A 23051-nucleotide genomic window follows, 5' to 3' on the forward strand; every position below is an offset into this window, starting at 1 on the left:
TGGCAACAAGAGAAAAGAAATACTCTTTTGTATGAGGAACGCACGTTACTTTTTCACATCCAGGCAGCTACGGGGTGAAAACAATGTCATATGCCAGAAGCTTGGGGTGGAGGTATAACAGAAAGTGGAAGAGAACAGCAGAACAGAAAAACTAATCAGCATATTTTTCAGGCCAGACGTTCAGTTATCTTAAGAGTGTGAAACTACCAAATTTACAACCAGGGAAATGCCCACTGTGTTTTCAACTCAGGTGCTAGAGAAATGTATATATCAAAGTCTAATTTCCAACAAAGTGCTTACCTTGCATAAGAAATACCTGAATCTGGGAGTAAAAAAAAGATTAGATTGCCTCATCCTTCTTTTTTCTTCTTAGTGCTCAGTATCACATCTTCCATTTGGATTTGTTTGGCAAATTTATTATGTGAAAATTATCCTCATATTATAATGGTTTTGGCATTTCTTCAACTGGCATGTGAAAGACAGAGGTCTAAGCTGTGCAGCAATCACAGAGGAGCAGATAATAGACACTGGTACATTTTGTCCTGACTGAGAACCACAGTGCATAAATTTTAATACGGTTTGCCAGAGTCCAGCAGAGAAAGTGCTAGATTGGAAAGCCACCGCAGTACAAGCCATTGGTGGGTAGGAGGGACAGCACTGGCAATCAAGAACACATTGGTGGGCTGGGAAAAAGGAGAATCTGATACTGTGGGAAAGAAGGGAAATGGAGGAGGCATCTATTTTGCTAGATCAAAGATCTGGATCTGCGTAGTCTGAGCCTTTCGAATTCAGATAGTTACTCAGCTTAGCTGACTACCTCCTAGCAAGGACAAAACAGCATCATTTTCCTCTGCTCAACACAACAAATTAAATTCAGTGCAGAGTCCGTCTGCAAAAAAGAAGCAGTGTTGCACTCTTACTGTCTTGTGTTTTGACAGCAGGAAGTGAAATAGATGACCCAGCCATGAAATCGCCTCCTTCCACCATCCTGAAGAATTACGTCATTGTTGGTTCCTCCCAAATCTCAGGACAAGCTGCCCTCTTCCATCCCTCTGGCCAGAAAAGTTCAGATCCCCATGTCAGAGGACAGGTAACAACGCCAACTGGTTCCCCTCACCTGGCTGCCGTCCACCTGCCTTTACCTCCCAGCAGAGTCATTGAAGAACTCCACAGGGCTCTGGCCACCAAACACCGGCAGGACAGGTACCTACAGCCTCTGGGCTATATGGGTGCATGACGAAAGTCATTCCATTAAATTGTTTCTCTTGGTAAATATTCCTACCCTGTTATTAGCATTTTATTTACTCCTACAGCTTGAGTTTGCCTTCCTCTTGATGTCGATACTTTGAACATCCATCCCTGGTTAAAGTGCTTAATTTGGCAGTAATTCAGAGTATGTTCTTCCTTTGTAAGGAGGCTACTGTGACATGGAAGTAGGTTTACAAACAGGTAGAATCAACTGATAATCCTTGACCTACTGCAGAAGAAAATCTCCCTGCCAGATGCCAAGTCAGAGTAGCTAAGACATATCCTGCTCTAAATATCAGTACTCTACATATGAGAAATACTACTATTTCAGTGTATGCCTCTTGGCTTATACATGAGCATATACGGTATCCATTTTTAATACAAATGCTTGTGTAGGAATACATTGGGCACTTTGTCTGGTTTTCATTATAAGCCATCCTGTATATTAGAGGAGGACAGAGATAACCTTTTCCATCATAGACCTTTGGAGTTAAGTTGGTAACATTTCTCAACTCCGTAACAGCTATTGTCATGGGGAATAGATTTATACAATATTATTTCCAGGCCCTGTTAAACCTTTGTCATGATCACAAAATGTCAGAATGGTAATATTTCATGCCATGTATGTTTTAGATTAGAAGGACGTGCTGTGTGGGGTTTTTTTATATCAGTATAGTGTAGCATGTGGCTATATATCAAAGAAATACATTAGTCACCACCCTTCTGTGCTTTATTTTTAGGACAGACATAGGAAAGTAGATCCGCATTAGCCATTCTCAACACAGTCTTGAGAATGCCATTCCGTGTTGTCCTATGTTGAACTCTCTGCCCTGGCTTTTACAAGCTACAAGACATTCTGATTATTCTCATATAATGATAAGTTCCTACTGTGGCAATAAAACAGTCTTTTGTAAAAACTGGGTTGTGCATATTCTACCCACAGCTTCCATGGAAGAGAAAGCAAAGGCTCTCCAAAAAAAAGAGTGGATGTCCGTCCATCCAGAACATCTAGCATTGAGCGCAACAAAGAAAAGGAGAACTCGCTGAGTTACAGCAGTGATTCAGAAAATAAAAGGAACTCGGTTAAAGAGTCGGATGAGAACAAAGAAAACATGATCATGAACTCAGAGCTCAAGGAAGACTCTAGTTTTTATGAGGATGAGGAAGTTTTGAATGACTCCGTTATTTCTGGTAAGGAAAGTCACTTACTTTATTATAAAGATATACTATCATAGCCTAATGGAATGCTCTAAACAAGGCAGCATGCAACAGAAAATATTGAGCAGTATAAATTCTTCTATTGTCCCATTAACTTTTTCAAGGAATCCTGGTGAAAAGCTAATTTTGAGTCATAGCGATTCTGATCATGTTTGTCTTGGTAGGTACTGCGTACTAAGATGAAGTTTAGAGTTACGTGGATAAGTCAATGCATCGATATGCTTTACCCTTTCAGTTACTTACGTACCCTTTGTACTACTACCTATGAACAGCAGCACTTGCAGACACATCTCATGGTCAGTAGGCAAAGCTTTCTATATACCCGGTGCCAATGCTGTGGATGTTTTAGAAGCATCCCATTTTAGGATTTAGTCCAGTGAAAAGTGGAAAAGACCAGAGAATCTAAGGACAAACATCCAGAGAAAATATTTCAAAGAGTTGCTCTCCATTTAATCCATTTTACCTTTTCTTGAGATCTATGGGGAACACATATAATCCTGAGCAATTATTTAAGTGGGCTTTGGCAAAATAATCAGCTGTCATTAGAAAATTTATTTTTCATTCGAGATTTTATTGTTTTCCGTGTTAGCCAGACAAAGATTCAGTCCAAAATGAACCCTTCAATTTCTTCATCTATGCATTAAAAAAAGGCAGGCAGAGAAAAATTCATCAGAAATAATTGTTATAACAGATCCAGGATGAATTTTAAAAGATGCCTATTAGAAAGTATGAGCCAGCAGACAGGGCACACGAGTTCTGCTCCTGTGTCTTAAGACACCTAGTAACAGAACAGACTACTGAGATAAGGCAAAAGAAAAGAGAAATCCTTGCATAATTGCTGTGCATTTAAGTATAACTTAAAAAATAAAAATCACCTTTTAAGTTCTCTCTGTTTTTTTTCTGACTATGTGTTTTTCCTGGTTATAGAACTGGTCTCCTTTGGTATACGTTCTAAGAGCTAGAGGCAGCCAGGCAAAAATATGTTATCCCCTACCAGTAAAAACAAATCTGAATAGTTTACTGTTGAAGATGAATACTGTATATATTTAACAAATAATTTTTCACTGCCTCTGAAGACAGAAATTACGATGATAGAAAGTCATTAGTTATTGTACAAATTTCGGTGATATCTAGAAGCTGCTCTTGGCTTTCTACAATAAGTGTTAGAGTTCTGAAAAATTTCTGCTTACTGCAGTCAAACAACAGTGGTGGTGTATTGGTGATGGCTCAAGAATGGTTTAAACATAGCAAGTTTTATAGGGCAATATTAGATCGACTGAGGTGGTGAGAAAAACGGATCTCTTTCAGAGGTACTTCGGCTTTATTGTAGCTGCAACAATACTGCTGCTCAGCATAGAAGATATTGAAATCTGCCATTTGAAATATTTGCTATACAATGTGAAATAAAAAGAAATCAGACTGAACAGAAAACTTTTTCCCTATAACAATATAGTTTGATTTAAGAAAATGTTATGTTTATCTGTAAATCATACTTCATACAATAGCTTATGTATTGGGCATGATTTGTCATGTATTATGACTGGGTAGGGCATGACTGCTAGAAATTTAGAAAACTGATCTCTGCTAGTATAGAAAAATTATTAAATATATTTTTGAATAATATGCAAGTACTATAAAGATGGAAAAGCTTATAGGACTTACAACGAGGTGGGGTTGATACAGTCTTGAATGTTTTAGTGAATAAGATTAACGGTCTAAATTTAAAATGTCAAGGACCGGAACCACATACAGACTTACTTCCCTAGTTCCTGTGATGGTGTACTAGTAGAAGGGTACATGTAGGTATGTAGACAGCCAGTTAAATGCCTTATCTGAAAGGCCGAAAACTCAAAGGTTTGTTATGAAATTAGGTAGTATGGTGATTTTATGCAGATTAGTATTTAACTGCAGATGTACACTAAGGGCAAAGAGAGCAAAGATGGTTTATCATTTGATAAGGAGGCCCCAGATATGAATACAACCCCCTTTTCAATGCAAAATACTTTCCAACTTCAACAAAAATAATTTTTAGGAAGAATTTTCTCTCCTTTGTAGCTATGCAACCTTCTTACTCCTAGTCAGTTTATGGCACTCTTTAGCATTTGAATCTCTTCACACCTAAACTTCAGTCTCTGCACCGAGAAGCCCATACCATATACCCCTAAAACTTAGCCAAGTCATCATCAGACTTGAGCTTTATGCATGAGATTATTTCATTTAGAATAGCTGAAGATCATTGTGGACTGCTGTCTACATTTAGCCCATATCTGGGGATAAACTATAGCAGTTGCTCTATCACCCAATGACCCCTCCCTAGCCAAGAAGGGGAACTGGGAAATGGAGAGGAAACCTACAGGCTGAAATGAAAACAGATTTAATGAAACAGCAGAACTAACATTAATACTAATGCCAGTCCAAAGTATACCAAATTAATTATACTCAGCCCAGTGAACGTACAGCAGTCACAATAAACAGGAGAACAGTCCTCAGGAGCAGAATGATGAATAAGCCTCTCCGGGGACAGCAACCCTCAAGATGAAGAAGAGCCACCCCTTCCTCGGCAAACTTCCCCTTTTATAATGAGTGTGACCTTTACGGTGTGGGACACAGCTGTGGGCCAGCACGGGTCAGCTGCTCTGGCCTTTGCCCCTCCTGGCCTAAGCACGGCGGGCTTGAAACGCCTAAGGACATGCATACCATGGCTGGCCTAAGATTCTCTCCCAGCAAAATCAGGACAATTGGCTTGTCCTTGCAGGTTGGAAATGTGCATTTACAAAAGACCTAAATTCTTATACAAGCCTGGTGCTTGCTCTGCTGGTGTTTAAGTTCAGGCACATTTTAGAGGCGCAATGAAAACCCAGGCCATGCAAAATTTCAGCTGTTTGGTGTCGAAGGAGGCTGCCATGGATGGGTACTGGGCAAGCTGGGCAACTCAGAAGCTTAAACCACAGAAGTCCTGGTGTGTGGTGGTATAATCTCAGCCCGGAGGAGACAACAGCTTTGGGGATGCGACCACCGCCCATTTACTCAGCACAAACTGGGACATAAGCAAGGCATTTCTGGTCTTGACACTGGGTGGCACTGCTTGTGCCAGCATTCATTCAAATGCACCCATTTGCATTTCAGAGAGGAATGAGAGATGCAGTAGTGACCAGTAACTGGGTAGCACAAGAATAATTCCCTGTAAAGCTCTAAATTCTTTCTAGATTAAAATATATGGGCTAGTTTGCAAGTCAGGAGGTAAAACTATCCATTAATCCAAAGTTGCTTTGCAATTAAAGTACTGCCTTACTACGCCATCAGCTTTGCCATTGCCTCTGTGATGTGGCACGGCGCATCAGTGCAACAGCCCCATGGTTACGGGGAGATTGGGACAGGTCACAGATAACTCTGGAAAAAGTGAGAAATTGTACCTTGGCGTTCCATAAGCACCTTCCTCAATAAATCATTCTTTGAAACCTCTAAAAACACACAGCAAGACAGTAGTCATGTGCAGGAGGTTAGAAAACAACACAACTAGCAGGTAGCCCACAACTGGTAAGTAGTGCAAGCAAGGTCTTTCCATCAGCGTGCAGTATTGGGATTTGCCTTTTGCTTGATAGAAAGAACAGGAAACATACAGGAAATTAAATGTCATGATTCAACTGAATTAAAACAGGAACTTTAGTCAGGAACCTGCAGACCAAGCATGAAAACGGTGTGAATTTTCAAAGCGTTTGTTGTTGACCTAGCTGAGCTGCCATTAATCATGAGACAAGCCACATGCCAAGATCCTGCCCGAGATAGCTTGGTCATGGGGCAGACCGGCATTTAACATGCCTTATTGACCAGAAAAAATAACCCATAGGAAGAAAATACTTAAATAAAAGTTTTACAGGTTCACTTTCTAGTGAGATAGTGATCGGGAAGGAATTTACCTCAGGGTGCTGAAAATGGACATGGGGAAAACTAATTTGGGGCTCTATTTCCTCTTTGTTTTCTGGTTTTCTTTTATTTGTTTGTTTATTAATTTTGAAACATCAGATACGGATTTCTGCAGCAGGTGGAATAACAAAACTGGCCATCAGTGGGCCAGTCAAGATGCAAACACGAATTACACAGTGTTTCCTGGCATGTCTTCATGAAAGGGGTAACATCATCCCCCTCTTTTCACTTTGTTGGGCAGGTATGATTTTTCAGGAATTAACCCAATTGGTCAGGCATGGGGAACAGCTCCTTAGACTAGCAGATCAGCTTAATCCAGATCTCTTGCATTTTTATTTGGTGAAATATCCTAAAGATTAAACAGTGCCCAGTGCATATGGACCATGGGAGTGGCTATAGCATAAGCCTTTTAGAAATCCAAACATCTGGATGAAGTGAGCACAGCTTATCCTGAGTGGGTTATATGCTCTCCACTCCTCTAATACAACAGCAGGATTTGGGTTAAAGTTGAGATTTTTCAGATATGATTTGTGTTTTTAATTTCATAAAGTAGTAGGCTCTTTCTAAGTGTGCAGCAGAGCAGGCTGGGAGCAGTCAAGGCCCCGAAGAGCAGCTTCGTTTTACTTTGTTTCAAGCAAAATAGTGCATTGTTCCATCTCACTGAAATACAAGCCTCTAGGGCATATACTGAGCTAGCTTAAACCAATGTCTCCACATCAGCTTCCAAACCCGACCTCTTGCAAAAAGGTCCAGTCTTTTAACTGCAGAGCATCGGTTTCAGCCGGCCTTCAGTGAGATGAGGGACGGCAGAAAATGAGCCCTGACCTCATCTGAGGAAATAATCACTGTGATTCTAGCCCTTGTCCTCCCACAATTCAAAGATCAGGTATAGAATGGTACAGCAAGTAGTTTTATAGCAGCCTGAAGGGAGTAGGAATAGTCCTGCATGCTCACACCTTAGCTGTCACCAATGAATAGGAGAATAACCATTTAGGGTGCATCTCAGGAAGAAAAAAAAAGGTGTTTACTACACATGTATAGCTCCCTTGTTTCCTTCCAAGCAGTTCTGGACAGAGCCATATGCGTGCGCTGTACAGCGTGTGCATATATCGCTTTCAGTGCGCCCAGGATGCAAACGCCCCAGGCAGATGGCCAGCACGTGGGCAGCACGGCTGCCCTGCTGGGGAGACTTTGGGTTTAATGTGCACGGGCGGTTCCTCCGCAGCTATCTCCTGACATGACCAAATTCCACTTCCAGGTGAAAATGAGAACATATTCAGGGATACCTGAGTGTTTGCTAGCTCCAAATGTGCTTTGGATTGTTTCCAGAAGGAATTCTGTTGATTCCTGTGCTGTGCAGATCGAGCACTCCAAACGCCCACTCTGCACCCACGCTCACTGTGGTGGAGGCTTGAAAAACCTTGACAGAGTCCCAAGTCTGTGGCTTTGTGAGCCAAATGTTTCTGATGAAGTCATATATTCAGTTAGCAGAAGGCTCTGTGTGGCACTAGCCAAATCATTTAACTTCTTTACCCATCTGCTAAACTTATACCTACTACTTCACAGAGGGCTCTGTGGTTTAATTCAATTAATGTTTGCAACAGACTTTGAAAGCATTAGGAGGAAGGTGCTAAACAAGGGCACAGCTTTTAGACTCGAAGTGGGGTTTTGAACTGAGGTTTCTAAACAGTTTAATTTTAGACCACTGCAACTATCAAGAGGCTTGTCCCTGCTCACACAGGGAGACCATGCGTACTCTCTGCCCGAGTCTTCCCAACATGTATGTGTGGATGTGGCATAGACTCCTCCCTTCTGCATAAAGAAATTTGGGATCAATAGTGATAATAATAATGTAGGTCCATAGATCCCTAGGAAATAAACCCCCAATATTTGGGAATTAGAACCTATTTAGGATTTAGAATCTTGCCAACCTCCAGATCATCCTTTAAAAAATAGACTTTAATCCTATCTCAAATGCCAAACAAAAAGACCAATTAAATGTCATTTTCTTTAAAAATTAGGTGACCTTTTCTAGAAAAGGTGAAGCACTAAATTAAAAAAAACACTTTAAAGTAAAAAGGAACCAAACCAAAATAACCTCCTATTACACGCCACGCTCCTAAGGTGGAGCAAATACAAAGATTTAATTGTAGTTCCTGCGTACCCTGACAATAAACCCCATCTGACTGGTGCTACTCTGCAGTGATAATTTTCAGAGTCTGCTGAAGCCCTGGACTGGACACCAGAAAAGCCAGTACACCGCACTAGAGGTGTGGCAGGGATCTGGTGTAAATTTACTTGCTTACAACCTACCTGTGACACGATTGCTGGAAGACTGCAGTCCCACCAGTACAACTCAGCAGCTCACTGGTTTTAATAGCACTTCCCTCTTTTCCCCCATCATAAGCAAGCTACCCCTCATCAAATATGGACATCGGCTCAGACTTTCAGTCTGCGCTTGAAAATAAAGATGGCTTTCTACTTTACAGCCATTTTATTGAGTACCTTTCCAAACACATGGCAAAATGGTTTTATAAGCTCAGCAGTCCAGCTTTCACTCGTTTAGCCTGCTGAAGTCTAAACCAAAGATACAGAAATACCTAAGCTCAAACATAGTTCCCCCTAGTAAGAGAGAAAGGATGTTTCTAATGTCATCAGACGGGCTGCATCAACATCCAGCACACTGAAGAGCAGTAGAGTCCTACTCAAAACAGTTGCTGCATCCTCTCCTATGAAGAGTTCTTTTGAAATGGCGACGTTTCAGGTTGTCTGGTTGGATGGAAAACATACGTTACCGTATTTTTACAATAAGCATAACAGATCGTGCAATCACAGTAGGTATTTATGTCTCTTATTGCCTGAATGGCCAATTAAGTTGTCAGGATTCTGCAAATCATCATAAAATCTGGCCTTTCTTTTATTCCTTGGAATATTGGCCCCTGCTCTTTTCAGAGGGAAAGGCCTAACGCCAACAGTATAGTACTGATGGCTAGATGAAATTCTGTTATGACACACTGTCACACTGGACAGGTGTAGACAGACGTAATGTTTCACATTTACTCTTAGTTACCCATGGTGTTTGAACACAATTCTGATTTTCCAATTTCTAATGCCAGAAAACTAGAATGAAATTTAATATATATACTTATATGTGTGTGTGTGTGTGCATATATACACACATGCCAAGCAACAATTTTGATCATTTCAGTTACCATTAGCTATTCCTGGTTACATCTGGTGACCCAGAGAGGAAGGTGTACATGTCCCGGTCACTCCTGCCGCTGAGCGATCCAGACCTTCTGCAAATGAACCGCTAAATGGTTCAGGAAATAGGGATTGCTCTGGGCTATAGGGATGTTCAGAGGACTCAGGCAAGATGCACAGCCTTTGACTTCTAAACTACTGATGTGAATCATGTCCCAGCTGCAAGTAATTTTCACCTGAGAGCACTGCTTGCTTATAATGGATAACAAAGATAACAGAGGAATATGATCCTTCTGCATTTGCAAGCTGTTTTGTGTCTGAGCCCTGCACGACTGTAGTGCTACTTACTTATATTAACGTGTACAACTGCTCATTGCACACTAACATACGGATCACTGTCACTCTGTAGGTTTCCTGCTCTTCATATGTTCATGTTTCATCTCCACGAGCTGTCTTTCTAATAACTTTCTTTTCAATGCGCGTCCCAGGTACTTTGCCAAGAAAATGCAAGAAAGAGCTGCTGGCAGTAAAACTACGAAACAGACCAAGCAAGCAGGAGCTGGAAGACAGAAATATTTTCCCAAGGAGGACAGACGAGGAAAGACAGGAAATCCGGCAGCAAATTGAAATGAAACTCTCAAAGTAAGTCTGTCTAAGAACAGGGAGGAACCTCCCTTTACAATGGAGGGTCCTCTGGGTAGTGTCAGATGAGACACTGTCACCCACCCCCAAGTCCATTTCCTGCAGTGAATCATACACAAACTAATATAGCACATTTTCAGCTGTCAATCAGCCACATGACAAGTATCTCAACTCCTTCTTCAGTCAGGATTGCCTTTTCAGCAGAAAACAAGACAGAAGTCAATGTGGGAGACAAAATCCTGCCAAATCTACCTGCAGCTCCACTGATGCAATCAAGATTTTGAGGTCCTCCAGAAAGGCTAGTGCTTTAATATGAATAATAATACAACAATTTATTAACCTGATTTTGCTTTGTCAGCACTAGTTGAATTTGAGGGTAAAGGCAATTGTTATATCTGCGTATTTACTTGAACACAGGAAAGCTGTTGTATGCATTGGTGGCTGTATTTCTGTTTTAAGAAGCAACTACAGCAGCATTGCCCTCACAGGGGTACGGTGCTTGTGTAAGGCCAGCTGCAGGGACGGCAGGGATGGTCTGGTTTTGATCAGTAACCAGGGCAACAGGGTAGAGCTATGAGAGAAATAGCATTACTGTGGCTTGTAGCCTAAAGCAAAGATTTAAGGTAACAGTGAGGCTCAGACTGCACCATTTGGTTTTTGTGTGTGTTTTTTTAAGAGCTACATTTTGAAAGCTGCAAACATGAATATTTTAGATGAGACAAAGTGGATTGTTAAATAATCTGCGCTGTGCCTGCCCACACTGGGACAGTGAGCACTGCTCACCGCCAAAATGCTTGGAATCAAATTGAGAAACATGAATAGAAGTTCATTTTCAAGGCTTATTAAATATTAAATATCTCAAGCCTCTCCTGAAAGAAACATTTATTGATATTTAGACTAGCTCATTCATGTGTGTGCATTTGATTAAACTTTACCTCAGGGGACAGGGAATGAGAAGTACGCATATGGATCAGAGCACAAGTCTTAATGGATCAGAGTTTATGGAGGAAAACATCACTGCCATCACCACACTTGCCCTCAGCTAAGAAACGAGCTGCTGAGTGAACACAGATGAGATTTTGGGTGCACTTCATGATGCCTCTGCAATGTTGGAGATGGAGTAATCACCTTCCTCCAGTCAGTGATTGCTGTTTATTCTTTGTAGCATGGCAGCGCTTTACACCCAAAGGAGAGCAGTGGATTGTGTCAGTGACTGCACAAGACAGAGCAGAAGACAGTCCCTGTCACAAAAACCATGTACATCCCATATAAGTAGAAAATATCACGTTACAACTTGCATTAAGTTCCAAGAGTTACAGGCAGAGCAAATCATAGATGTGCCACTTTAATACACACCGTCTCAGGAAGGAAAGTGTCACGGACCTTGACTATGACCTTGATTATCTTGACCTTACAAGCCATGTGTAGTCATTTCAGGGAAATATTTCCAGCTGTACTCTGGTATCGTTAATTCCAGTATTTTGGACAGTCAGTTGCTCGTGAGATGTCTTCATAGGTCAGGAGCCTAATTTTGCAGCTCTAAAATACACCAAAAATTTGTTTCCACCACACTGCATCTCTAAAACAAGTTTTAACCATCACAGAGTATTCACTGAGTGAGATTATCTCATAACCACTCACACCTCACATTGCTGAAATGCCTAGAAGGTCACAGCTCTTTCCATACAGCCTGACTTCTCTTAGTGTAAAAGGTCTAATGGAACTGCAGCTTCAGGTGGTATGACTACAGGCTTTATCCCTTTCTTTTTGTTTACCATTTAGCTTGCATAATAATGAGCCTAAAGAATTATTTTAAAGGAGGCATACCTAAAGTCAAGTGTCAGTACAAGGACTTAAAAAGGAAAGTACTCTACTGGTGAAGATGGCTGCCTATTACTAGAAGGTAGGAAAGGTACTGTCTATAGGTAAATGCAGAGAAGGAAGCCTCCAGACTGTCTCTGTGGTCTTATGGACCAATCTGTGGTGCAGGCCATTGGACTTAATGGTCATGTCTAGAGGATGGCTAAAAGCCATCTTTGTTCCAAGTGCTGGAAGACAGGCTTTCACTTAGCTCTTTCCTCCTGGAACGTGGAAGATTCAGCGCATCGCGGGGAACAGACGGCGCAGAGATTGCTGGAATAGCCAGGAATGGCAAAACAGATTGGAAGCCATCTCCCACACAACTTCCAGCACATATGTGCACTGGCAGAGCTCAGCTCAGCTCTTAACTCATCCACCAGAATAGAACATGACCATGCAAACAACCTCAGGTGGTGGATGCATGCAGGAAAATATTTACACCAGGAAAAGAAAGTACATGTCTAAAAAAAAGGAAAAAACAAAGTAAAAATGGGCACCGGTAAAGGCCAAAGAGTCAAAGCCCTAGAGATGTCCCTCTGACTAGGAATGACTAGGTGTCACCCCACAAAACTCAGACCGCCCCAGAGTCCCCACTCAGAGCGCAACCATAGCGTGGAAACGTAACCACACTGGGAAGAGTGAAATTTTTGGATGAGATTTTGAGGTCTTTCAATTAATTCTTTTTACTGGTACTTGTCCACATTGTCTCTTTGTGACTACTTGGAAGTTTATACCTGAGAAACATACTGCTAAGTGTTCAGGTGTGAGTTACTGACTGAGAAATGGGATCCAATAGAAATGTCTGTTCTCTGTATGATTTTGTCACTGCCTCTGCAGATAAGAGCGCATTGCTGCTGCTGCTGTGCCAGTGACACTTTGACAACAGCAAGGGGACTTGCCCGCTCAGTTATGAATCCACATGTACTGCCAGGCTATAGACGTACTTCAGCACAAAAGAATAATGTACAGGCAGATTAGCGAGTAGTTATTTGATGGCTGTCTGCATAAGAATGGCAAGTAAACAGGCAGTTGTTTTCAAAAATCAATATTTTTCGGCACATTCATAGGGATTTGAAAGTCTGTAGCTGTCTAGCAAATTTCCTCAGTCCCACAGCTAACATAGGCTAGCTCTGTAGTCTGGGGGAAAGCTGTGCTGATGCATACAATGTGCAAAATACACCAAATAATAGTGTCTATCTTAACTTCAAAAATGTGGAGACAAAACGATAACATTTTCTCAAAACTGTTGAATGGTTCTGGTTGTGACACATTTCAACAGCAGTTGTGAACCTGCTGAGAAAACTCAGCTCCCTGCTATCATGCTGATCAGTGTTTATGCAGTGAAAGCTAAAATTCCTATTTTTCTCCACTTTCCCACTCATTCCATTGCAAAAGAGAGATTGAGGAATTCTGTTACATCTTTTGGGCCAGATTCTGCTTTGACAGCCATGCAAGTCCACTGATTTCAGATTTATTGTTGACTGACAGCAGTGTGAGTACAGATTCAAGTATTCATTCTGTGCATTTCTGCTTTTGAAAAGTGTATTTCGCATATTTCGTGCTCCCAGCCAATTTAGACTGCCACCTGTTGCCGTGGAAACATGCACTTCTCCCTCCTCCTCTATCTAAAATGGCAGTATTCCATTTTCCTCAGATTTCCCTTTCCAGTAGTGTTTCTCTTACTAATTCATGCATCCCCAGTGCCCCAGGCCATGGTGTGCACTCGTGATATTCTACTGTGCATTAGGCAACAGGGCTCCCAACAGGTCTTGGTTCCCATTATTATGTGTTCGAAGTGCAGATAATAAGCCCTCAATGGAATTCAGTGAATTGAGAGCTCTTTGTGTCAAGAGGCAGAGAAGACATTTGCAAGTACGATTATTTGCAATAACTGCTTTCTGCCTTACAGACTCGCTTTGTTCTAGAAGGGGTTTAAGCTGAAACCTGGGGGAGTAAAGTAGTTGCTAGACTGAAGAGTGACGCAGGAAAAGGTTGTTTAATTACATTTGATATCTGACGGTTTAGAAAGTTAATGTTTGAACTGCCTGGGTGGCTGGTACATCTCAAGTATTCCTTGTATAACCACAGTTAAAGACACTCCATTATTAGTTAATGTTTCAATGAAAACATGAATTCCTGGAAAAGATTATAGTTGTAATTTTTACTTCATGTTCTCTTTCACCTCTTCGGATATTTGCATAAATAGACACGAAGCATTAAGCGGCACTTAAAAGATTTTGGAGACACTGAATTCAGATACAGAAATGTGGGCATCAAAGGAGTCAGACAGGAAGAATGATGGTTTTGTGGACACAGAGTGGAACCAAAACTTGAGCACCTAAACCTGATCTTTACCACATTGAAAATCTTGGCATGGGTAAGCAGATCATGCTGGGGCAAGGTTTATTGGCAATGTAAAGTGAAAAGGAGGTATTTTTACTCAGTACTTTACCACATCTGGAAATCTGTAGTTCTAGTGCTGCCCTGAGGTTCTTGGAGAGGCATTTTCAAGTTGGCTTGCCCAGAAACTGTAGACGCGGCTAAATGCACCCCCATATTAGACCCTGGTTTGTACCTCAGCCTCATGTAACAGAGCGTGAAGTTCACAGTGCTGCGGGAGACAGAACAATACCCAGCAAACAGCACTTCAGATTTGCAGCCTAAAAGCATAAAGCGTGACAGTTCCACACTGAGCAATCATGAAGGAAAATTTTACCTATTGATGAAACAAAAGCTGTGCCTCGTTTCTCAAGAATGATGTGTCCAGTGCCACTTCCTCACAGAAATGTCGAAGTGCAGCCAAGCGCACTGAAAGGGCATCAGCCCTCCAGATTGAGAGATTCAGTGGGAAACTGGGCTGAATCCACAGAACTTTGGGGAATATTTTCTTTGATTTTGACCAAAAAGCATGGGGTGGTTACAAACTACTAGTAGCCCTAATGGCAGAAATGAAGTAGACACTGAACAGAGCCCAGTTTAAAGACTAGCTTAAATTCACCTGGAGATTATAAAGGTTTTTTGACGAAGCTCCAACTGGACTCAAACTCCCTCTCCCTGAGCTAAAAGTCAGGGAATTGCCCTGATTTCAGAAGGCTGGGAAGACTTGACACAGATTTATTCCAGAGACAGAAAGGCAGGGGCAGGCACAAAGAAAAGATCAGCTGCCACCACTAATTGCGTACAGTTTAATGCATTTCATTCTTATTTGGCAGGAATCATCCAGGTTACCTTGTCACTGAGGCTAAAAATAACCCCAGCGAGCACAGCGTGGGCGTCTGTGAAAGCCTCGGCTCCTCGCATGAGACGGGAGCTATATATAGAGCTACAATTTAATTCTGTGGGCGTGTGTGTAAGCTGAGGGAGTCTCCCGTTCTCCTTGCTCTGCACTAGACAGCAAGATGAGATGCTGGCAGTGGGGACCAGCTGCGGTGTTGCTGTGGAGATTTGCATGTGGCTGCAGTATTTTATTAACAGCTTGCACAGTGCCCGAGTGCTTTTTAAACCTGGTGGATTTGGGATTTTTTTTTCATGTTTTGTCCCTTCTCCATTATGGGCTTAGCTTTTCAGGCTACAGAAAAGGAAAATATTGCAGGGGGTGGGGGGGAAGTTTCGGAAGAATGAGGGAGGTGAGAAGAATGGGGGACAGCTGAGATTTTTTAGAGCTGCCTCCAGGATTTAGATGTCTGGATCCCATAGGCATTAATATTCCCTATGCTCTTCCTTGGAGTCAGGCAGCGACACACAGTTGGAAAGCTTGTTAAGTAGCCAGTGACAGACAGCACTGGTCTTACAGTCAAGGGGCCTGAGGTTTAGTGTCTGCTGCCAGAGTTACTCTGAGGCAGCCTTCAAGGACAAAAACTGGGAGGAAAGGGAGAAAGCTTAAGTTTTGCTAACGTCTCCAAGCAATAAGTCAGTTTAGCCTCCTGTTTACACAGCTTTTCAGGAACAAGGGAGCTGCAGTGCAGCTGGAATATAGGTACTAGAAGAGATTTGAGAACATCTGTGCATGCCATACCTTGACTACCCTGTCCCTTTCTCTTAAGGACTGAAGAGCTCTTGAGAAAGGTAGCATTTGTTCCTTTTCAGGTATTACATTTTCAAAAATAGAAAGAACTTCATTAATGTGAATCCCTGGTCAGGAAGTGACAAATCTAACTGACCTTCTAACTGACCCTCTGGACAGAAGCTCTTTAACCAGACGTGCTTGCTTCCTTCAGGAATCAAGTGCAGTACATGCACAATTTTAATTATGGAGCACCCTATCAGCCCTGGGCAAGAGCCGTGGTCTGCAGCTGAACCAGAAAGAGCAATTTGCTGTCTCAGACCAGCCCACAACATGTTTGGCGAGAATTTTTGGACACATTAATTAATTTATAAAGGGTTGCAATAGAGAGGACTGAGTCCTGTGTGTTAGTTTTTGACTTGAACAACATGCACATAACTCAAAGCTGCTCTCAGTGCAGGTTTATATTGCTAAGGGTTCAGCATGCACATCCTGTTGAAAACGTTGAGTATTTACTTTGTGCAAACATTGCAGAGGGTGTTTACTTCTGCTCAGGGTAAAGAAAAATGTCCAGGGCAGAGCTGATGAGGAAGACACTAACTCCTTGCACTGCTCTGTTCAACTTCCCTGGCTCCCAGTGCTGGGAATTCATAATCAAACGAGTTTTCCACAGCACAGTGAAGGCAAGAGCAGCAGGTCAGTGCACAGCAGGGAAGGGAAGAGCAGAGCAGCAGGTGTAAATACAGAGAGGAATATCCAGGGCCTTTTCTGGGACGCAGAGTCAATTCCTCGAATAGGTCTTCTGGTGTAAGTGGCACATGTGAAAATAGAAATAAAAAATCAGCTTTGAGAAAGCTGTAATGTATCACAGGGGAGCATAATTATGTAAATAAACTTGCAGGAAAACTGATAAAGTAGATGTAATTAATTAAGGAAAAAACATTTCAGGGAAGAAAATAGTGCACTTGTTTTGCCCTGCCAAACTACCTACAAATAGCAGCAAGTGTTCAGATCCTCTCTCAGAAATTAGGCATCTATACACGCCTGAAGATCTGGGCCCTAGCCCTGTAAAGTGACAAGCAGTCATAAACCAAAATGGAAATCTGCCGAAAGCCAATAATGCTCTGTAGTGCCTCACCTTACACTGGATTATGATTCAGGTCCTTAAGCTGGTTTGGATCTGCGGCACAAGTAATTACAGAAAGAAATTGCTTTAATTTAATTTGCAGAGCTTAATCGATAGGAACCAAAGTAAGCTGCTCTGGTTGTGACAGCCATTTGTGCTGTTTTATGACAAAAACCTGACCAGAACAAGGTGCTGTAGCAATTGTGAGCTACTGATAACCCACGGGTTGAGCAGGGATTCAGGCATTCATGGTGACAGCCCTAAAAATTTGTGGGGATGGTCACTGTGTTACTGAGATTGTTCAGGATTAGTTTTTTTGTTTTAGACCCGTTAATGAAATCCAGCAAAAAATGCTTTATGCACTTAAAGCCAAGCACTTACTTCACTGTAGTTGAAACAGACGGAAGATAGGATGACCAGCGTGTATCTGAATGACTATGAATGGATATAAGCAAAATCTTAGCCAGAAAGGGGTTTGGCTGCATGTTTTTCAGTGTTAATACACTCAATTTCAGACTTTCCTCTTGAAAGAACAGACTAGAGAGAGAGGGGTAGCTTTGGTGTTGCAATGGTTCTCCCACCACCCTCCTTTTAAACCTAACCAAATTTGTACATAGACTGGAGATAAATGAATTTCACCATAACTGTTGCTGTGAGTTGCCTGTAGAACACCTAAGGGGCCAGAATTCATTTCTTAAATGTTGCTTTTATTTTGGGGAAAGGAAGAGACAAGGCTTTCTTACTGCTCGGTGTCAGATTTGCACACACCATACCTGGAGGGCATATGGCTAGTAGCACAGCAGTGTGGTTCACTGATTTATGGGGCAGTGTTGTCAGATGAGTCATCTGCACCTTTGTGTGAAGAACTCAAGCACGTTTTTGGACTGTCTTCCAAAAACTGGCTCTCCGCATGTGATCCAAGGAAACCGCAATTCACACACTGCAGTTGCTGCCCCCTCCAAGTTGCTGCGAGAGTTACTACAGTTTCCTCCTCCTGTGGCTTTGAGCACAACTTCTGCAGCCTGGTTCATTCAAGATCTTAATTCCTCCCAGGAATCAGAGACTTGGGCTTGCTGCTTTCATATAAAAAAACTGGGTCAGTCTAGCACTATTTCTACCTTTCCAAAATAACCTTAGAGAAGGTGAGAGGGGTGAAAAATGAAGCAAATAAATATTTAGAAAATGGGGGGGGGGGGGGGGGGGGAAGTGGAGAGAAAGCAGGTCAGAACAGAAGGTCATAGTTTTTAAGCAAACACTACTTAATAAATATTGAAGAGTCATATCAATTATTAAAATGTAGTTCTATCTAAATCTTTTTTATTTCGTTGCCTGTACCCACCTGGCAAGCTGCGGCTGTACCCTCAGGTCTTGTGGGTGCTTTCCTGTTTATTTGTGTAGTTTGGGAGCTACTTGGGTCAAACAGAGCACTGCAAGTTTCCTTCAGTATCTGTTTGTCAGGATAATTAACTCATCCAGGTGGCCAGCACATTTCCTTGGCCTCTCCAGACTCTGCAGAGTGGGTTTTTTTCCCTAGAAAGCACCCTCATTTTCTATCTTTTTCTTCAGCTGTTGCATGTAACGCATCAAAAAACAAAAAAGGACTCCCAGATTAATCAATCCATGCTCAGGTTTTTATCCAGCGGAACAAAAAAGAAACAGACAACACCTTCGGAGGCTGAGGACCTCTTTTGTTGAAAGTCCACTTAAGTAGAGGACTGTATCAAGGCAACTAAGAAACACACCTGCTTGAAGAACCAGCGTGTTGGTAAAACCTGAGTCTTAAATTACATTAGAAACAGGTTACTTCAATCTAGTCAGTCCATTGTTGTACAAAGATGTGACAGTTTTTTTGTTTTGTTAAAACTATACAAAATATTACTCGGCCAAGAGACAAACACCAGAATAAGAACGTGAGTTGAAACACTGTGGAAAAAAAGTCCTCGAAAGTCAAGACTACATGACTCAGACAAACAGCCTTTGTCATTTGCTTGAGATGATCATATTCATTAAGCAAATTAAATTCTGAATGAATTAATACTGCGTTAGTTTTTCAGAAATCATGTTAAAAAAAAAAAAGAAAAAGCCAGAATCTCACAACAGTCTCTCCAGATAGCAGCTGGTCTATTGCAAAGAGATCAGGCTAATTTGAGGGTGTCTGCAAAAGCCATATTCTGGCCAGGCTACACTGCAGCCTTATTATTGTAATTATCACAGGGTGTGGCTACAGTACAGGGGAAAAATCCTCCTTCTCCAGCAAAGGTCGAACAAAGCAGTACTAATGTTATATTTATAGGCATCATGCAATTAAGTTTAAAGAAATCTTTTTTGGCAGCCTGTTTACAACATAAAGGAAAAAGATAACAGAGAATGAAACACCAAGCTTAGGGCTACAAGGATGGTTGGAGCAGGAAGCTCAGCATTAGCAGGGACTTTCTGGTCGACTAAGGGCCCAACGCTCCGATGCAGCACTACCTGTGACTTGCTGGGCACCAGCTGCACTGAAAAAAACATGCTACCAAAAGCCTAGAAAACCGGTGTATGATGGAGGTCATTTGCAGAGAGTCAAGGCCTGTTCTAGCTTTGACGAAGTCACTGCCACCTTACATTGCTCTGCGCAGACTACCCCTGTCCTAGCAGTCACTCAGCAGACACGAAGCAACTCTAAGGAGACACGGATGTGGTAAAATTGATTCCAAAAGCATGGAGAACTCACAAATGTTTTCTGTCACAGCCCTACACTTTGACATTAAAAGACAGTGTGTGTTGTACCACAACAAATCATAGCAGTAATGTTAAAACTAAATGCTCAGGTCAATAGGAAGTGTAACATAATTAAATTCTTACATTTTATTCAATTTAGGAATCCAGATTTCAAAAGCTTAGCATTTTCTGTCCCGACTGAAATTTGCCAGCAACCTCTATTTGGATCTACACCACCATAATTAAACACAGGATCCTAAACAGAACTCAGAAGGGTCCCCAAAAGCTTTGGGAAGGGCAGACAGAATATGGGGATGACATTTTTAAATTCAAAACCACTCTGCATTTTCATGTAAGTCGGCCTGTCTGTAATGCTCAGTGTCATACTTTGTGGCATCAAGTGACAAGGCATAGTCCTCACACAGCCCAATTTAAAGAAAACCAGAATCACTAAAATACCATCTGCAGTCCATGGAAGGTCTGCAAGTCTGGTTTTCCAGACAAGACACTTTGCCACATTTTCCTGCTCTGTACAACAGAGATAACCATACAGACCAGCTTTGCAGAACACTATGAGATCTGCTGATGAAATAACTACAGAATAGATGATTAGTCCTGTCGTTGTGACCAGGGGACTTACACTCCTGCAGAGAGCTTGGGCCACATCTTTGGGTTGTAAATGGAATTTCTCATTTCATTCTGCATGCTGATAACAGGAACACTCTTTGCATTGAAAACCAACAGATAACCACAGGAGAAATTTTGAAAAAAGCAAAAGATTAAAATAAAATAAATGGGAATGCAGTAAAGAAGCAGGATTCAGAGCACACTGTGGGCAAAGGCTGTGTGGCTCTGGCCAGCCTTGGTTAATGACAGCATGAGGGCAAGCTGCTGGTCTAGCTCTGTGCTGAAAAACGCTGGGCTAACAATAGCATGCACGAGAGAAACAGAAAATAGTACAACAGATGGTGATATGCTATCTGAAGGCAGGGATATCCCATCCTTTGGAGATGCTGCGTGGGTGAGTGACAGGCGAGAACGAGAAAGTACTTGCGTTGCCAGGGAGAGTGTTCCCAGAGAGATTCCTGCAATTTGATAGCAGGTGTGCAGTCATACATAGGGTCCCAGCAGGGCCTGTCTATCCCAGAAGCATTTGCAACTTTAGGAATCACCATTATTTAGGTTTTTTTCATTAGGGAATACACAAAGCCAAGAGAACGCTGAGTTTTCCTTGATTTACTTCAGTAACTAAGAAAGCTGTCCCTTGGCATAAAGCCTGACGTTACAACCAGTTTGCAAAGTGCACTGGCATGCCCTCTCCTGCAAGGGTTTAGAAGCTGGTGGGTTAGTAGGCTCACAGAGCTCTGGGGTAAATCCTTGCTGTTGCTTTATACAACACCTTGCAGTGGCACATATGTCTGCAGATGTTTGTCACCTCAGAGACTTTGCAGATTGCCAAAGGGTCCTTTATATACAAGGTTACAGGGAGTGGAACGGTATATTCTCCAGAACGCATATTGCATGGGGAAATTCTCAGCAGATTGTAGCCATGGCAAGAACGGCCATTCTCAAATAATTGTGCATTATATGAGGGGGTGGAGGAGAATTTACATACAGTCAGCAGAGGCAGGCTGACAAGCCATGCATACCAATATTTCTTTGTCTGCTCTGCGCAAATCCAGCTGTGTTTCTTCCGGTGACCCAAATCCCACAGTTTTACATTGCAGTGGCATCTGTTGGTAGGGGCAACTGTTTATAGGTTAAGTGGACAGTATTGCAGGATCTTAACGCTAGCTGTGCAACAGCGAGCGTCCTCGCTGAGTTCAGGACATTTTGGGACACTTCCGTCCACGTACAGCATCTCCATTTGAGGGACTCTGAAAAACAGCTAGTGCTACAGTCCAAACTGACATGGCTTTCTGTCCTCCTGCCCCTGTTCCCTCTGACTGCGGTGGCTGAAATCCTGGCTGCCCCAGCAGCTGAGTCATGAGCCTACAGATGCTTCATTTCTTACATGGCCCAAGGGTGGCTGGCAAGTCAGCCTCAGTTTCCCTGCAGGAGATGGAGCACAAGCATTGTATTAGGCATCATTTATACAGTGAAGTTAAAACCTAACTTCTTTTTCCTTTCCTTTTCTTTTTTTTTTCCTTTTTGTACACATCATTACCCAGGAGTACATAACTGTTTCACCAGGAGTATTGGAAAGTCTCGGTACAGGGGCAGTCCCCACCACTGGGCTAAAATTTGCTTCTGGTCTACTAGTGATTCATTCTCAGATTCCTTATGGTTGCTCAAGCAGTTGCTACCAGAGTTGGTTTTAGTATCACTTCAGCAGTGGCAGATGTCTTTATTTAAAATAGTATAACGGTAATATATACATAATGGGATAGAACTAAAACCCTGGGATTTATAGGATTGCTTTTGTTTGCTTGTCCTGAAGCATCAAACCCACAGTGTTCTCAATTTGCCCAAATCTGACATGTAACATTGCCTTTTTTTTTTGTGGGAACACTGAGCTCTAGAGTTTTACTCCTGCTTCAGGGGAAAAAAAAAAAAATAAAAAAGATAAAAAATCTATTGCTTTGCAATGAAACATTATTCACCATTTTCAGTGACCTGCACAGTGTGACCCAGATCATAACCAGCATGTGGTTTCAGTTGGAAGTCCCTTCAACATATATTTTAATATAGCCTTGAGCCTTCAGCAGAGGAGTTGCACTGGGAGTCTGCACCACTTGCACTGTTATTTGAAGAGCATGTTCTTTCAGCAGTTTTTCTTGCTGAGCTATTTTTAGCTTGAATGTATTCCCCAAACCCGCTCTTTGCCCAGCTGCAAGGCAAAGCAGAAGTAAGAGCAAGCGGTAGTGCTGCTCACGCTGACATTGCTACCAAAAGAAACACTCATCATACTACAGACTCGGAACACGTCTTTGACCGAATAATCAGTTGTACTTTTGTCACTCTAATGACTAAATATTGTAATTCTATCACAAACAAGACAGATCCACTATCAGGCAGCTCTGTTAAACCACAGTGTGGGGGAGAAAATGGAAGTGAGAGGAGAAAGCTCCTGTTCTGAAATAAGCAGCTGTTACATTTATGCCCTAATGTAGGCATGTTAGTTCT

General features: G+C 42.0%; 1 protein-coding gene across 1 annotated transcript in view; it reads left to right on the forward strand.

Moving 5' to 3' along the window:
• PHACTR3 (phosphatase and actin regulator 3) overlaps positions 1-23051 on the forward strand; it is a 110057-nt gene that overhangs the window by 72574 nt on the left and 14432 nt on the right. The window contains exons 6-8 of the mRNA XM_086474660.1: positions 939-1203; positions 2192-2439; positions 10083-10236. Coding sequence (XP_086330786.1) covers positions 939-1203; positions 2192-2439; positions 10083-10236 — 667 coding nt within the window. The remainder of the gene's footprint in view (positions 1-938; positions 1204-2191; positions 2440-10082; positions 10237-23051) is intronic.

This window comes from Leptosomus discolor, chromosome 17, assembly GCF_034619465.1.
Source record: "Leptosomus discolor isolate bLepDis1 chromosome 17, bLepDis1.hap2, whole genome shotgun sequence".
Classification (NCBI taxonomy): Eukaryota; Metazoa; Chordata; class Aves; order Leptosomiformes; family Leptosomidae; genus Leptosomus; species Leptosomus discolor.